At 31.3% G+C, this 18,388-nt stretch overlaps 1 protein-coding gene across 1 annotated transcript; it reads right to left on the bottom strand.

Annotated features, from left to right (window-relative positions):
* Window positions 1-11,677, bottom strand: LOC140441105 (fatty acid binding protein 1-B.1-like). The gene is made up of 4 exons (XM_072531550.1): window positions 11,515-11,677; window positions 7,087-7,265; window positions 519-626; window positions 1-114 (listed from the first exon to the last, which is right to left on the bottom strand). The coding sequence occupies exons 1-4, from the start codon at window positions 11,582-11,584 to the stop codon at window positions 64-66; spliced, it is 408 nt and encodes a 135-aa protein (XP_072387651.1). The 5' UTR covers window positions 11,585-11,677; the 3' UTR covers window positions 1-63.
* Window positions 11,678-18,388: the final 6,711 nt, after the last annotated feature.

The raw sequence follows: 18,388 nt of genomic DNA on the forward strand, positions 1-18,388 counted from the left end.
TTTTTTATAATATTTATTTAAAAATGTTACATGAGTAATAAAAACATTTGTTATATATTTTACTTACAACCTCTTGAACATAAGTTTTCCTTCTCCCTTGCTGCTCTTGTGAACCTAAAAAAAATTAAATGTGATAAGGTTAAAAAAGTTCTTACGATTTAGTAGTTAGATTTTAAATACTTCCCAAAAATAAAATAAACAGTTTTGCAGAATTTTTTAAAATAATTTTTTTTGGAAAAAGATTTCCGGACTGGAAATCGAAACGTCAATCATTAGTTAAAAATTTTGAAAAAATTTAGAAAATTGATCATAATTTTCATTATGATATAATATGGTCTTTTTATAATTTCAGCGTTTAATTTACTTTGTACCGTTTGACCTGAAGATGCTTTGCAAAGTGTAAAAAGCGAAACCGATCGTTTTGGTAGTAAAATTAAATTGATTGTGAGTAAGTCTTGTTTTATTTCTTTTATCTCTTTGAAATATATAAATTATTTAAAATATGCAGAGGTACTTACAATTACTAATCCATCTTCTGAAAAAGTGTGCGTTCTTGTTGTTGATGTAGATCCATCATCTTTAAGACTTGTTATTATGAGGACATTTCCGTCAAGTGTGGCCAAATTCTAAAAACATTTTTTGTTATTTAAAACTTATAACGTATTAGAGCAATTACATAAAGATATAAGTCCAAGAAAAAGAACTTTTATTTCGAGCAAATAGTACACAGATTCTGAAATTATATAAATTCAGGAAAATACATTGCTAAGTGTGACTCAAAGGATGATAGAGCGTGCTATGTTGAGCGTTTCAATACGAGACAAGATCCCAAACCGCCAGCTAAGACGAAGATCAGGAGTGGCTGATGCTGTGTAGAGAATGGCAACACTGATGTGGAACTGGACAGGTCACGTGGTTCGAATAACAGATAACACATGGACAAAGCGGATACTGGTATGGAGACCAAGAGATGATGCCTATCGAAGCAGAGGTCGTCCACCAACACGTTGAACTGACGATCTAAAACGTTACCATATGAATTGGATGCAAGAGGCACAAAATCGAAACAGATAGAAAATTATAAGGGAGTTCTATGTCCAGCAGGAGACAAGTGAAGAATAAATGATGTTGACATTGCTAAGTTATTGAAAAGCATTTCTCAACTTAATCCATTATAGACCATCGTCCTATTTATAGATCACTGAAAATTTTATTTTTTTTTCAACCTTTAAAGTTTGTTTAAATTTAAAGAAAAAATTTCCATATATATTTTAGGCTATAGTAAACTAAATTATAATTTTTGTCCTATTATACTTCTAATATCCTTTCAGTTAAAAAATTGATTTATATAATATCATAAAACATAAATTTATTTTTATTAGAGGGCGGGTCAAATTCAAAAATGCAAGTATATAAAATAATTCCATATTTTCATATTAAGAACAATATTACTGATAATTATGTACCTATAAGTAAAATTTTGAAATTAAAAAAAAATAAATTTTGGCGTTAATGGTTTAATACTTTCTCTGTGATTCCCTGTTTGATGGTAAAAACAGAACTGCTGGGGAATTTACTTTGAATATATTTAATATCATTTTAGGGCTGTTTGAATCCTGGGATATCAGTGATGCTAGTAAAGAAGGAAATGTAGTTGTTCGTTTGTGGAATATGATCTGAAAATATTGTTCATAAAAGACAATTTTGATAACGACGAAATATTACGTTTTTTATAACCATGCACTTGTTAAGAAAAATAAAAAATGATCGCTAGGAACGCTCTTTGAAAGAAATTGTTCACGCCATCATACGTTTTAAGTCGATTTCATGCATTTTTTCCGATGCTCCAACGTAGCAGCATATGCAGATATATTATGCCATATGTGAAGATAAGAAGGGCCACTTAAAGAATCTCCAGGAGACAACGAGCGGAACAATACTTATTAGCGGTCATATATTCATGTATTGTATTACTTCAAAATAAAGTCTTTCACACCGAGTTTTTGACTATTTACCAGCGGCACATTCGAAGTGTAAATCAAGTTACATTCAGAAATGGAACATGATTTTTATGGTTTGCAAAAGGAAATATGGCGCTTTATAAGAGATCAAAGAACGGAGGTAAAGGAACTAATAGAACTAAAACACATATAAAAGGATACATGGATTTACAACGAGTCCGTCACTTTAATAATTCTTTAATCACTTTTAAATAACATTTTTAAATCAATATTCCATTAATATTCTTAATTTTTAATTTGTAAGTTGGTAATAAACGGCGACTCCAAACGGCAATTTTGGCAGACATGCTTATCCCGCTAGCATTTAGCTCTCACTCTGGTTTGAAGTTTTGGAAAGATAAGTTTGATTAACTAAAAAAGTAGGTGACGGAAGGTGTACTAAATTTGTTTTAAGTAAAGAATTTTTTTTGGGAACAAGGAAAGATGAAAAAGTTTTAGTTGTTTTGTAGTGTGTACCGTTTGATTTATACCACTTTTAGCCATTAAGTGGTTCCAATGATCAATAAAAAGTATAAAACCATCAGCCATTTTGATTATTAATTTCATTAAGAAATATTCTGGATTGGTAATGATATAAAATCAGATCAATTTTCTATTTTATTTCCCGGTCTTAAAAACATATAATTATCTATCTTTAAAACTACCTATTATCTATTAAGACTATCTATAAAAATATTCTGTCTCATACTGTTCTTTTATATTCTAAAATATATCCATAGCATGCTTTTCGTTAGAATTATCTATTTAATCAATCCATTCCATGTTAAATATTGTCAAACCATTCGAAGGTCACGTTATTTACAAAATCCTGAAAGTTTTTTGCTTTCATACAAGCTTCCCAGTAACTTTTTGTATTATTTTTCAAGGTTAATAAACCTTGTGTTTTTCCCTATTTTTATTAAGAGTAAGAAGGAACTCTAACACAAATATTCTTTTTAGCCTACTTAAGAAATTAAAATCCAGAGTCAAGGATTATTTATTTTTATTATTTTTTGGGTCCATTAGAAGGAAAAAAGAATTAAGTTTTGGATTTGCACCTTTGCCCGTCACCCTTAGCTGTTCCTTCAGAGGTCCAGATCTCTTTAAGATTATTCCTGGACAACTTCAGGGAACCAGCTGGAAAGACCTCCCTCATTTAGAATGTGGAACATTGTTCATTTTTATTAAGTTTTATTAATTAATTTTAATAATTTTTTTTATAATACTTTTTTTTCAACCTTAAATAATACTATTTTATTTAATAATAAAGACCTGTCATTTTTTTTTAAATAATACTAAATAATATTTAAGGACTAAGTGTCAACTACAGGTTGAGGTTTTAAATCCTCCCTATCTACTCTATTGTACACATTATGTGTACACATTTAATGAGAGAGTTCTTTATTGATATTTTTTTTTACATATTTAAACCTTTGGGCATCTATCCCTTCAGGATAGTGTCCTTATTACTTTATTAGTACATTTAGTTGAAAGTAAAAGTACAGAGTTACATCTCTAATAGGTAAGTAAACTACCTTTTTAGGTAAAGTCATTAAATTTTTTCTTATATTTTAATATTTGTACATTCATATCACCAAGGATCAATTGTGTATAACCAGGGAATCTTTTTAAGTATATAAGTAACTAGGTTAACTGTACATAAATGGTGATGGGTAGCATATAAATTATACGTTTGTTGTGAAGACTAAATATTTCAATTAATACCTGTTTTTCTTTTTATTTCAGCAAACAGCTTTACAAGATACCTTGGAAAGCATGTGTTAATACTTTCCTGGCACCCAATCACATCTTAGACCAACTTCCATAGTTTTCACTTTCATTTATATTATTTCTATATTTTTTTATTACCTTGTCATTCATTTTCTCATTTTACGGTCTCTGTAGGGCATGCAAATTGGTCGAATCCTCTTTTGAGTGTCAAGTAGTCACTCTCCGGCACATTCTGCTAGCCAGCTTTAATTTATTTGTTTTTGTTACATTGGCGCTCTGTTGTAATTTGTTACATTATCCCAAATACTTTTGTTACATTACACATACACATTTTTGTTAGATTGGCGTCCAACGCTCCCATTCACAAATTTTTTGTTACAGATTGACTATCTAAAAAAGATCTATGCAGAGGAAGATCAAACGACGCTAGAAACGGAAATACCAGAAATTACCACAAATGAAGAACTTAATATAAATATACAGGGAGTTCGTAAAATACTTGAAAAGATAAAGAACAGAAAAGCAGCAATATTGTGAAGCAGCAATGATAGAGCAATTAACAACATTAATTAATAAAATTATAAAACACAATAGAATACCGGAAGAATGGAGAAACATCGAACTAATTCGATAAAACAAAACATCGAACTAAGCCAAAAAACTTCAGAGGTATAAACTTGTTAAATAGTACCCTATAACTTACAACTAAACTTTACAAAAACTAATAAATCAAAGGATAAGTTTAGCAGATGAACAACAGGTCAATCGCAGTGAAATATTACGTACAGATGCAATATTCGTCATAAAGCAAATTACTGAGAAATCAATAGAGTATAATAGACCAGAATTTCTGTGTCTGAGTCTCATCACTATTGAACAAGTTATAGAAATGAAATATATTGGAATTACACTGTCCATCTATGCAGACCTGTGCCAAGAACTAAGAGATCAAGTACAAAAAGCAAATAGACTGGCAGGATGCCTTAATAACAGTATATATCAAAACAGACACATTAAGACTGAGATGAAGTTGTAACGATAATATTTTGCCTACCATAGGGGTATTACTATTAGGGGTAGAAAATTGGGGGAAGGAACTACTGGGGGTGGAGAAGGGCAAGCAAAATAATCGAAACATATGCGAACGGCACTCAGGTTTTGGTAGGAGAGCTGGGGTCGTGGATAAGTAAAAGACAAGGGGGTTTGGATTGGGGCAACTACAAAAATATGAAACAAACGGTCATGAATCTCTTGGGACAAAATAAAAAGTAACAGGAAACACCTCTAGTAATTTATAAAGAGCGCCACTTCAAGGTGCCTAATTTTAACTATTACAGCAACTAGTTGTAACTTGAGATATAATTATTAAACATAAAAAACATATCTTTTCCAAATGGAAACTCGAAAAAAAGGGTTAGTTAAAAAAAGAATAAACAAAATATTAAGAAACAAAATTTAACATTTATTTTTGTGTCACCACAAACAGTTACAAAATAGACAGTAAAAAAATAATACAACAATAGTCGCAAAATACAAAAATACAAAAAAGACTTACATGTTTCATCTGTTTACAATTTCCAGGAGTTGGAGATACTATTATAAACTTACAAAATCCACCTCACAGAGATCAACCTTTTTTTAAAGATAAAACAAACTAAAATCAAAAATAATAAAACGAGCTGTCGTGAGTTAACATTAAATTAAAAAAAAAAAAAACTGAACAAATAAATTGACAGCTAAAGTCAAACCCTAAAATTTTACAATTTGTTAATTAGTACAAATCTTTTTTGTTATGAAAGCAAATTCTTATTATTAAAAAAATGTCTGTCTTTACTTTAAAATTTGAAAGTTACCTGGATTTCACCAAAAATTACACTTGCGCTGTAAACTGGACTTCTTAAAAACTCATAATGGCTGGGAATCTCTGACACACGGAAAAAAAGGAAAATGGGTCACTGGAACACAAACCTTGGAAACTAAACTGGACTTGGCTTCTTAAAAACAGGAAAAGGTACAACTGGATACAATGGCAACATTTCAAAACTCACTTAAAACTGTAACTGAACCATTCAATTGCTACTATATTTTACATATTTTTTATAAAAAAAGACGAACAACGAGGAACATTTCAAATTTGACGTAAAATTTGGATATAACGCTGAAGACCACTGCTCTTCACCGCGGCTTCAACGAAAGTGACGAAATTATCTTAAAAAAATTGATCGCATAAGTTGGAATAAACAAAACACTTTGGGTTTAAGACACATAAACAAGACACAACGGAAATTAAGACGTAAATTCTTAATTTGAAAACGCAATATCGCGCGGTTTTAACAAAGAAATATCGAAGAAATTTGCGCCTGTGACATAAACAAACAATAAAATGATTTATTATCGACGGCGGCGACCTAAAAAGAACGAAAGATTATTTGGGTTTTAAATTGAAGGATACGAACTAAGAAACATTGAAAAAATTCTTCGTTATTATAATGCATATATAAGGGGATTTCAAGTAACACATATACGAGGGGATTCCAATAAATTTCAAATGCTACAAAGTCAAGAATATATAAAGTCAGTGTAAGACCAATAATAACTTCAGAAGCCTCAGAAACAAGACCCAACACAACCACAACACAAAGGCTACTAGAAACGGCAAAGATGAGAGAACTGAGAAGAATTACAGTAAATATGCTGAGAGCTCGAAAGAGAAGTAAAGAAGTGAAGTAAAGTTAGAAGAAAATGTAACGTACAGTGTATAAATGAATGGACACAAAATAGAAAAAAAGAATGGAATAACCACATAAGCAGAATGGACGAGACCCGTGTCGTCAAAATAGCAAGAGATAAGACACCAAGCGGCAGAAGAAGTATCGGACGACCGCGCAAAAGATGGAGTGACAACCTTCCATAGAGGTATTAATCCGCCAATAAACAAGCAGAATTGTTTATAAAGAGGAAGTAGAAGAAGAAGAAAGAGAAGGAGAAGAAGATAAAATTTAGATATTTTAAACTTCTTTATTACTTTAAGTTTCATTAGGAAACGAGATGCTTCTGATCGTGGTCTGAGCCAATATTAGTTTCTGAAAATGTTTTTGCTAAAAAATTACATTTTCGAATCTCTATTTTTATATAGAGATGAAAAAATGAATTTCGAAAAGTTATCTCAAAAGTAATTATCTAAAAGACACCTATAAATACCTTCTCAATTTAAGAGGACACACCCTTAACAATTTTGTAACAATTATTAGCCAGATAAACAAAAGCATTCGGGAAAAGTACAACAGTACACAACATTTAAGAAAAAAACATTAAATACAAACTAAAGAAAAAATTCCTTAATGTATATTCTTACTTTAACTTTACGAGGTCCCATTTGTTCTTCATATTCTTGCCCTAAAATGATTTCTGTGGTTCTTGTTTTGTCTGCGGCACCTTCAACAATATGACTTTTGGTTAGTTTGTTACCATCTAGTTTGAATTCTTCTATGCTTTTCTCATCTTTCCAACGTTGGAGGAAATTTTCTGGTACTCCTGTAATATTATGTAGAATTTATAAATATTAAAAGAAGGAAATTCAACAAAAAATCAAAATAATAATAGTTTGGAAAAATAAATAAAAGCTTGAGACATCAATTAAACATGAATTCACTACTTTACATTAATTGGACCTCACAAAAGCAATTAATAAGAGATCAAAACAAAAAATTTCTAAAGTTATACCTTTCAGGTACAATAAAGGCTGGCTTAACAAACAAATGAATCTTTTAACGAGAAACGCATCATTTGTACCCCCAGACTATGCATTTTTTATTTCTTTCTTACATATTGAGGCAGACAAGGTAGACAAAGTTAAAAAAAAAATAAAATTAAAAGCAAAGTGGTTTCAAAGTGAAAAGTCTAGCTCAGGTTATGTTACTTCTAGACAAAAAAAAAATTAAATGGAAATGAAAAGAAATGAAATGAAAAAATGGAATGTATATTAAAAATTTATTATTTTATAAGGAAGTATGAAAAGTTATTTTATGAGTACCAATGATGAAAATGCTATCATACTTTATAGAAAAATTATTAATAAAAGTAAATGTAAAATAAATGACCCATAATGATCTCAAAACTTAACCTAAAACATATGAAACTAATAAAATAATAGCCAATATTTATTCGAAAATCTCATCGAAAGTACTATGACCAATGGTACTAAACAAAAGCAGCATAAACCTCACGGGAAACCTTAATCAAAAGTTATCCGGACTTTTCTGAAAATAATTGTTAAATATTAGGTGACAATATTGGCAACTTGAATAAAATAAATTCTAATTACAATTCGGTTACTTGACAATAATATGAGAGTACTTGATAATAACTTGATGCTTGAGTATATGGTCACGAAGCAAAAAAAAGTAAAAAGCTAAAACATTCTACCGCAGAAAGTAGAGATTTTATGTAAAGTGTTAATGTTAAAGAAAAAACAGTAAATAAAAGGCTGAGATTGTATTTAGAAGAACAAAAACTCCTTATTCCACAACAAAGCCGATTAGGCAAAATCGATCCACTATAGATAACCTAATAGACTTAGAGTCAGGAATACATGAAGCATTTGCAAATAAGCAAGATCGTATCGCAGTCTTTGTTGATATTAATAAAGCTTATGATACTGTCTAGCGATTCAATATCATATCAAAATTGCATAATTGGAATATCAGAGGCAATATGTTAAAATTTATTTCAAATTTTCTTCAATCTCGCAGCTTTATAGTTTGATCAGACAATGTTAACTCAGATAAAAAAGTTCAAGAGAACGGAGTACCACAAGGATCAGTTATAGTCTCAACCCTTTTTCTAATAGCCATAAACGACATACTTCAACAATGCTCACCGATTGTTAAAGGAAGAGTATACGCTGATGACTTAGTTTTACTTGCCAAAGGAAAAAACTCTACATCTACTTAAAAACAATTACAACAAACAATCAATCAGTTAGAATAATGGTCTAGGACTATCGGATTACAATTTTCACCGATAAAAACTAAATGTATTTTATTCACACGAAAACATAACACTCTAACTCCACATCTGAAGCTATATAATCAAACCCTCAGTTTCACAAATAATATCAGATTTTTAGGTATGGTTTTCGACCAAAAGCTCTACTAGAAAAAACATACAGAAGAACTTAAAAAATCATGCCAAGCAAAATTAGATTTTATGAAAACTATTTCAAGCAAAGACTAGGGAGTAGATCAAAATACACTATTACCTGTATATAAATCTTTAGTTAGATCTAAACTCGACTATGGTGCGATAGTTTATTCATCAAGAAAAGTATCAGTATTGAAAACCTTGGAAACTGTTCAAAACACAGCTCTACGAATAGCTACGGGTGCGTGTCGAACGACACCAGTTGAAAGTTTACAATGCTTAACAGGAGAACCACCCCTAAGTTTACGATACAAACACCTTTCTCTCTCATATGCTTCTAAAATAGCTAATAATAAAGAACATCCTACTTATACCAATACGTTCACAGATCAATTTCAAGACACTTTCTCTACAACAAGACTAGATCCACCATTTTACGAAAGACTTAGAAGAAACCTTCATGACCTACATCTTAAATTTCCTGAAATTCTCGCAACAAATTTCCTAACTTCTCCACCTTAGTTAATACCAATTCCCAATATCTAACCTAGTATATATAAAAAGTGAGACTATAACAGACCTGATCAAACACTCATTCTTAATAGAAATGGAAAGTTATAAAAATCACTATAAGATATACACTGACGCATCCAAATCTTCAGACGGTGTTGGTGCAGCCATCCTTACACCCAATACATCCTTAAAATTTAAATACAATCCCATTACTTTTTCATACACATCATGCAGAGTTGTTTGCCATTGCAATATTACAAGCACTTATCCACATAAAAGAATCGAAACAGTCCCCGTCTCCCATAATAACCGATTCACTAAGCTCACTTCACACTATCAAACGTTCATATACCAATAATCTAATTGCCTCACATATCCAATCAGAAATAGGGAATCTAAATAATAATAAGATCACTGTTGACTTCATGTTTGTTCCTCCACATTCAGGTATACAAGGAAATGAAGAAGCAGATGAACTAGCCCGCTTAGCATCCTTTAGCCGGGACTCCATTCTTATCAATGAGGTTTTTTCAGATGACTTCAAGTTAGAAATAAAATATAAAGTGTTAAGTGCGTGGCAAAATAAGTGGAGTGCATCACAAAATAAACTCAAGGAAATCAAACAATTAGTGAAACCGTGGCTCCAACCCACAGCGAACAGACACGATCAAGTGAGAATAACACGTTTGCGACTAGGACACAGTAACTTTACACATAAACACCTCTTTACGCGAACTGTGCCGCCAATGTGTGAAAATTGCCAAGTAACACTCTCCGTGAAGTATATACTAACTCAGTGCAAAACATATAAAACAGGAAGAAAGAAGCACACTATCCCAAATAATATAAAGGAAGCCTTAGGAAAAAATATGAACATTAAAAACACAATAAGTTATCTTAAAGATTCAGGACTGTATCAATTATTGTAATTTTTTCTAACTTTACCTGTATTATATTTTTTAGGTCGCTAATAACCCTTGTGGTTACGGCGTAAATGAATAAAAAAAAACTGAAGATTTTTAGGATAGAACAGGAAAAATAGCAATACATGGTTGGCTCATTCATCGAAATGTCGTGTATTATCCGTCTTCAAAGATCTCTGTCGCTGGTCATTTCTTTTAATTCATGCCTAGGGCTTTTGCATATTCGTGTAATTTAATCGATCCATCTTGTTAATGATCTTCCTAGTGATCTTCTAGCTTTCCTTGGATAATAAGTCTTTCCATGTTTTCTGTGCCATGTATTCTGTGATAACCGTTTGCTGACTTTTACCTCATTTAAAATTGAAATGTTTGTTCTGCGGTCGGTCCATGGAATTCGTAACATTCTTCTCCAACAGAGCATTTAAGTGACGTCTATCTTTCTTCTTTTCGTTTGTCGTAGGATCCAAGATTCACATCCGCATGTCAGTATTGGGAATAGTAAGTAGTTAATCAACCTCATTTTAAGAGTTCGTGAAATTTGGTCTTCCAATATGATCCAATTAAGTCTGCACCGGAAAACTTTTTTATTTTTAGTTTTATAAAAAAATATTTTTCTTTTAAAAACTTCTACATGGTCTAAAACCTAAAATACAATCATCGAATATTAAATTTTTTCAGTCATATACGCGGATTGTCAAAAAATAAGAATTTTATGTAAGAGTTACCAATATCCACAATTCACATTTTTTTTTTAAATTTAATGTTTGATGATTAAATTTCAAGTTTTAGATCATGCAGAACTTTTTATAAAGAATAAATTTTTTTCATAAAACTAAAAATACAATGTTTCCCATATGGGGCCGACTTAATTGGACTCACTGTATTGTCGATGAATAACATAATACAGTAAAACACGTGAAAATGGAAACAATATATTGAAATAATAAACCAAAGTAGATTGAGAAAGCGACATGGGGCGGTCCCCAAGAAGATGGCAAGACTAAGGGCGGAATGACTTAAAGCTTAATTCTTAAAGTAAATAAGAATAATTGCAAGCCAAGTAAACAAGAAACACTTATATGCAACCAAATTGACTTTGTATAGAAAATGTTATCCTAAAAAGTTTCACTAAACGATATTAAAAAAAATGAATACGAAATTATTCACAACCTTAAATTAAATTATTTTATAAAGTAAATACAAACCTTGACTGATCATGAACTCTTTGAAGCCCTCTTCTCCAACATTAACGTATTTTCCAGTGACTAGAGACATTTTTGCTTAAAATTCTAATACGTTTCTGTTGATGTTAATGAGTTTCTTGGGTGTAATGACGTGAAGTAGACCTCACTGTTTTAATTTATATATTTAAATAAAGGAATGTTATCAAAATTATTAATATTATAATACTATCTCGCATATTTGAGGAACTATTGTTTACTTAATGCTTTAATGTTATCTTAGGATGGTTAAATAGGATGTATTTCTGAATATGTAATATTCTTTTAAAAAAAGAATGTCAAGGTTATGTGGAAAAGTGAACATACAAAAAATTATTTGTTCTTTAAAAAGAAGTATTTTTTGTTTCTATATTTATATAAAACTTATGCCTCAAGATTCCGAGATGATTAACTCTCGAATTAAGTGATGGAGGAAATTTATTTTATCTAATAATAAAACACTGAAAACTTTTGTTTTCAAACTTTCACAATTTTTTTTATGATAATTAATATTTAAATGGGAATAAGCCACAATTAAAGGTTAAAGTAAGTTTATTGACGTTTCAATTTCTACTTCGGAAATCGTTCTCAAAATACAAACATTAGTAAAGTAAATTTACTAATGTTTGTATTTCGAAGTGGGAATTGAAACGCCAATAAACTTACTTTAACCTTTAATTGTGGCTTATTTCCATTTAAATATTAATTACTTTAAAATGCCACAAGAAAATAGCTTCAGCACAATTTTTTTTATGACTACAGCTGTTTGAGCAGAGTGCCTTTCTCAATCGGTATGCGTTTTCACTTTATAGTCTTTAACTGAATAAGTTGAGGAGTGGAGAACTATTTGTCTTAAGTTGGTCATTCAGAATTATGACTGTATTTTTTAGTTTGTTTATTTTCATAGATTTCAATTATAATTATGATTATGGTCTAGAAAATTAAGTGCGTATGTAGAATCTGTTTTTCTATTATTGAAAGTGCTTTTTCTTTTGCTCTTATTGTTCTTAATATATTTGCCTTCGTTGTCGTTTATTGTAAAAGCTGGTGTTATTCCTTTCTTTTTTATGTATTTGCCTATTTTTGTTGATATCTTGCATATACTTATATGTTATATGTATATGGAATCAAACAAAAGGTACTGGGTTTTTTCTTTGGTGGCAGAAATACTAATTTCATGGGATTCTGATGTTTCTTTTGATTTGATTTAAAATTTTAATTATCGTTTGTTCTTTGTTATTTGTTTTTTGACATGGGAATTTCTATTAATCTATGTAACATGCTACGGTAGGTCGCCAATTTATGTTATGTAGGATGAAATGATAAATTGTGTATAGTCGGGTCAGTATGGGTAGCTTTATGAAATAGGGAGAACTCATGGTTGGTTTGAAGTCTGATAATTTTTAAATCTAGAAAATTTAGGGATTGATTCTGTTCTGTTTATAGTAAATAGTTTACAGTCTATAGTAAATTCATCATGACTATGGAGTGAAATAATATACGATAAGAATTGTTTAAGTTGCCTGTTCGTTCCTGTAAACCAGCACATCGTCTACGTATCTCTACCAATATAAAAACTGTTTTGATACGGGATGTTTTGAAGTCTTTGTTATGTATGGATGTCTCATTATAAGTCCTGCACTTTCATTTGTATATATTTGATTATTAAATTCAAAGTAATCCTGGTTAATACAAATTTCAAGAAGATGCAAAAGGTTTTTTACTTGAACAAAAGTTTCTGTAGGAGGAATACTAGGAAAAATATTTTTTATGTCAAATAAAATTAATCAAGAGCGGTTAGGTAATTGAATAAAATACAATACCAGCTTTTAGAACTAACAGCAACTTAGGCAAATATATTAAGAACAACAAGAGCTAAAAGCAAAAACACTTATACAGTAATATTAACAAACTTAAATGTGGCTAGTCCCACAAATGCCCACAAACTTACATCGGTCAAACTGGTAGAACTTTTTAAAAACGTATAGCAGAACATAAAAGGGCTTTCAATAATAGAAGAACAGATTCTACGTACGCACTTTACCTTCTATACCATAATCATTCTTTTAATTATTCACATTCAAAATAAAGGACTTAAGGTATCTATCAGAATCTATGGAAAATAACAATTTAAAAATTAGAAACATAATTCTGAATGATCAACTTTAAAAGTTTAAAAACAAAAGTTTTTAGTGTTTTATTGTTAGAATTCTCTAATTGAGTGATCATATACAGTGTGTCAATTTTAAAACTTACAATGGGCTATATCTCACGAACAAAAGCTGATATCGAAAAATGCTTGATATCGTTTCTAGGATAGTAAGGAAGAACTAAAATGACATGAAACAGAACTCATGACCATCAACCACCTAGGCCCCACCCACCACAACCAAAAAAGTTTCAATTGCAAATCCCTACTTGTGATACATCATTGAAAAGACTCTAAAAATTGCTATCCAATGGTATAAATAATAATTATACAGGGTGAAGCAATAATTGTGAAACTTTGGCTTAAATGGAAAATTTAATGAGGTTTTTGTTGAACTACAAATTTTTTAAAAATGTCAATTAAGTAAATGTTAAAAGTGGATTTCTTTGTTTTGTAAATAATAATACAGCCTATTTTCAAATTCTGCACGAACTTTGGAAAAGGTTGTTCTAGTAATAGCGCGACATGCTTGCGTAATTCTTTTTCGCAATTTCCCAAGTGACGCAGGTTAGGTTTTATAAACAACTGACTTAAGGTAACTCCATAAAAAAAGTCAGGTGGCGGTAAGTCTGGTGACCTCGGTGGCCACTCAATAGGACCTCTCCTTTCAATCCATTTGTTTGGATAAATAGTATCCAACCAGTGCCTAACTGGAGCTGCTTAGTGAGGAGGTGCTTTATATTGTTAAAAGTGCAGCAAATCTTCGTCTAGAGCCAGGTTGCTTTGATCGTCCCTTTGGTTCTCTAAATTATGCACAATTAAACGTTCGATGATATTTTCCAGCATATCGAGATACATGTCGCCACTTAAATTGCCTGGTATGAATAAGGGACCAATTATAGCATCGCTTAATATTCCTGCCCAAACATTCAGTTTTTCAGGATTTTGAGTGTGACCATCTCTGAATCTATGCGGGTTCGCATCACTCCAGTACCGACAGTTTTGTTTATTTACATTACCATTCAGCATAAAATACATTCATCAGTGAAACAAAAATTCTTAGAGTCATGTGTTCACAAAACTCAATTCGTCGGTCTGGATCATGATCGCATAGTTCTTGAAGAAAGCTTTCACCTTTCTAACCGACTCATGTGAAAGTCCTGTCATTGCCGATACTTGACGTGCTGCAGTAGGCTCTATTGCAAAGTTTCCAAGGACCCCAATTTGGGATGCTTTATTCAGTAATCTTGAGTCATCTCTTCTTATATTTTGCACTGAACCCGTTTCTCTAAAGTTTTTAACTAAATCGCGGACGTACAAACGTACATGTGACCTACATATTTGTCCGGATGCCTTCCATGAAATATTTGAGCTGTTCGTAAATAACACTAGTTCTGGGAGGCAAATATGAAAATGATTTCCATGCGTTTATGTATACAATGTCATTGAAAATTCTCAAATAAACCAAATATTATTAAATCTGACAGAACCCAAAAAGAGATGTTTTCAACTTGTTTTGCAAAAACGGCAAATTCAGTTTTTATTTAACAAAAAAAATTCCGACGGGCACTTAACATTAAAAATATTAGTCTGGGAGATAGCATTAAAAATATAAAAGTCATAGTAAGCTGGCTGATATAAACACCCTGTATAATTATTAAACAATAATTATACAGGGTCATCAACAGAATCAACAAAAATCGCACTAAATTTTCCATTTAGCCAAAGTTTCACCATTATTGCTTCACCCTGTATAATTGTTATTTATACCATTGAATAGCATTTTTATAGCCTCTTCAATGATGTATCACAATTAGGGGTTTGCAATTTAAACTTTTTTGCTTGTGGTGGGTGGGGCCTAAAGGGTTGCTGAGGGTGAGTTCCCTTTCATGTCATTTTAGTTGTCCCTTACTATCCTAGAAACCAGTTCAAGCATTTTTCGATATCAGCTTTTGTTCGTGAGATATAGCCCATTGTAAGTTAAAATTGACACACTGTATGTTTAATGTAGATACATGTACCAAACGATTTATACGGTTGGAGACATACAATTATAAAATATTTGAAGAAAATTATTATTATTTAAGAGAAAGAAATGTGCATCCCAATGACTAATAAAGAACCTCCTATTGATATATAGGACCACAGGACAGGTGTGAAGTTATAACTGAATAAATACTCTCCGAACAACAAGAAACATAATAGGGGCTGTATTTATCTCATTCACTGTAGTTTATTGCTTGAACTTGACATATTCTCACACACAAATATACGCACATACGCACATACTCCAACACAAAACATACATGTACACAAGCATATCTGCATTATGTTTAGTCAGCAAGTCTCCAATCAGCCGCACTAAAAGTCATTTTACGGGTGAGATTTCCATTGCAACTACTTTGCTTTCTAATTCTAAGGTGTCCCACCATTGAACCCATGGGAGAAAAAAATAAGCAGAGAGAGCTTGCGAACGACATTATTTCGTCCCGACTTGTAGGAAGAAAATGGGAACAAGCCAAAAAGAGTGCTCAGAACTTTTAAATTGGCAATTAGAAATGTAGACAAAAGACCAGAAGAGCAATCCGGGTCACTGACTCATAGAATATAGTCCTCAAAGACCCCATTTAGGGTCCTGCAGGCAAATCTTTAGCACAGGAAGACAGCTTATTAAATAAAAGATCCATTGTTTCATTCCAAAGTTCTTTTCATAGTGAAGAGATTATTAATGGGTCAACCGAATTCCCGAGGATTTGTATATTAGTTATTGAAACAAATGGGATTCGTTCAAAGGACCAGTGTAAAATAGAAGGTTTCCATAGAAGAAATCAAAAATGAGAATTACAAAAAAAATCAAGGGAAGATGTGCTGATGTAAAAACATCATGAAGCATTTGCGATTATTGGCAAGCAGAAGAACAAAATTGGAGAAACCAGAACGCATTCAAAGGGAAAATATTCAATACAAATTTTTTATAACTCTTCATCATCATCGTGTAGCGCTACACACCTGAGTTATTTTTTGCTAAATACAACTGTTAATTAACTCGATCTTCGATCAATCTGTATTGGGTCAATATTGGATTTGATCGGATGCTACTTCACTATCGTAGTCTAGACGCCCAATGACATTGTTCCCGTGGAAACCTCCTCACATACTAGGTTTAGAAGTTTCTAATTATGGTGTATTATGTATATACTACGGCTAGCTTGCATGCATTGGGATTTAATCTCCTTAAACATCATCAATCGGACAACCTCATCCACAACTGGATATAGGCCTCCCTCAGTGCTTTCTAGTGTTCTCTTCAGTGGGCCGCTTGTAGCCAGTTTAGATTCAAATTCCAACTAGAAAGGTCCAAGTCCCCAGATAATGTCCCCAAAATACTATCCACTTTCAGCAGCTATCGCATAGAGGTGCCATCTGCCTTGACGGTGAGGATCGAAAAGAATTTAATAACATCGTTTTCTGCTCCCCTGGACTATCGAAATGTGCAAACGATTTGAAAATTTCAGCAAAAGCTTTTTATTACATGACATTAGTTGGAATTTTCGAGCTTGAATTTGAATCAACTCGGACGACTGTTTAAATAATTTGTGCTCCAATGCCATAATATTTGCCTACTATTTCATACAAATTATAGATAAACGCATAATCGTCTCAATAAATTGTTTGGCTTAAACTACGTACAACAAGTTTGAGTATAATTATTAAAAGTTTACTACATTGCTAAATTATTGTCTACCTAATCAAGTCTTCAAAATGTCATCCATTGGTAATTTGACAGTATTCTAAATACTAGTAGAGTGTGTCTACATTTCTTCACGTTTCTCTATAAACTAATATATATTCATCGATAATGCTTTGCTTTAGCTCTGCAACACTTTCTGGTTTAGTTTTATAGTTTTTACCTCTCAAGTATCTTGAATAAAAGTAAGCCTTTATAATTCAAATCGGGTGAACGAGGAGGCTACTTAAATACTTTCTAATCTACCAAATCCAATGTCTGAGAAAAGTCTGATCTGAATAACTTTAAACATATACACCAAAATAAGCTGGAGTTTCATCTTGCTGAAATCAGATCTCATTAAAATTGGCTCTAAAATTTCATTTCTAAGTAGCACTTCATAGTTATTGCTGGTTAAAATTAACTTTTATAAAAACGGCCCAATAACTGAAGATCTACTATACTCGACCATACATTTAGCTTTTGTGGTCTTTGAGTAAGGTTTTCACGTATCCAGTATGGCTTTACCTCACTCCAATACCTTAAATTTTGGCAATTTACATTTTCAGTGTAAATACTGCGTTGTCGAAAAAATATATCTTCTTAACGAAGTTCTCGTCAGTTACTCGACTTATAGTCTTATAAGCGCTTAACCAAAGCGCTTTACAATTTTTTGTACGGTCGCCTTATTTATAGGAGAATCGTTTGAAAGAGTATCGTTGAACCAATGATAATATAGAGATAATTGGGCGTTTCAAGACTTATATACAACAATATATATATATATATATATATATATATATATATATATATATTGTTGCAAACCCAATATTTAACGTTTACTTCTTTATATATATATATATATATATATATATATATATATATATATATATATATATATATATATATATATATATATATATATATATATATATATATATAAAGAAGAATGCATTGGGTCCTAAACAATTAAAGAGGTGTAG

Source organism: Diabrotica undecimpunctata, chromosome 1 (genome assembly GCF_040954645.1).
Source record: "Diabrotica undecimpunctata isolate CICGRU chromosome 1, icDiaUnde3, whole genome shotgun sequence".
NCBI classification, from domain to species: Eukaryota; Metazoa; Arthropoda; class Insecta; order Coleoptera; family Chrysomelidae; genus Diabrotica; species Diabrotica undecimpunctata.

What these genes read in the sequence shown, in the direction of transcription:
- LOC140441105 (XM_072531550.1), bottom strand. Translation starts at nt 11,584, where the DNA reads ATGTCTCTAGTCACTGGAAAATACGTTAATGTTGGAGAAGAGGGCTTC. An exon ending in AGAGTTCATGATCAGTCAAG is followed by an intron (nt 7,266 to 11,514) that starts GTTTGTATTTAC and finishes ATAATATTACAG; the next exon opens with GAGTACCAGAAAATTTCCTC. An exon ending in CAGAAGATGGATTAGTAATT is followed by an intron (nt 115 to 518) that starts GTAAGTACCTCT and finishes AATTTTTTTTAG; the next exon opens with GTTCACAAGAGCAGCAAGGG.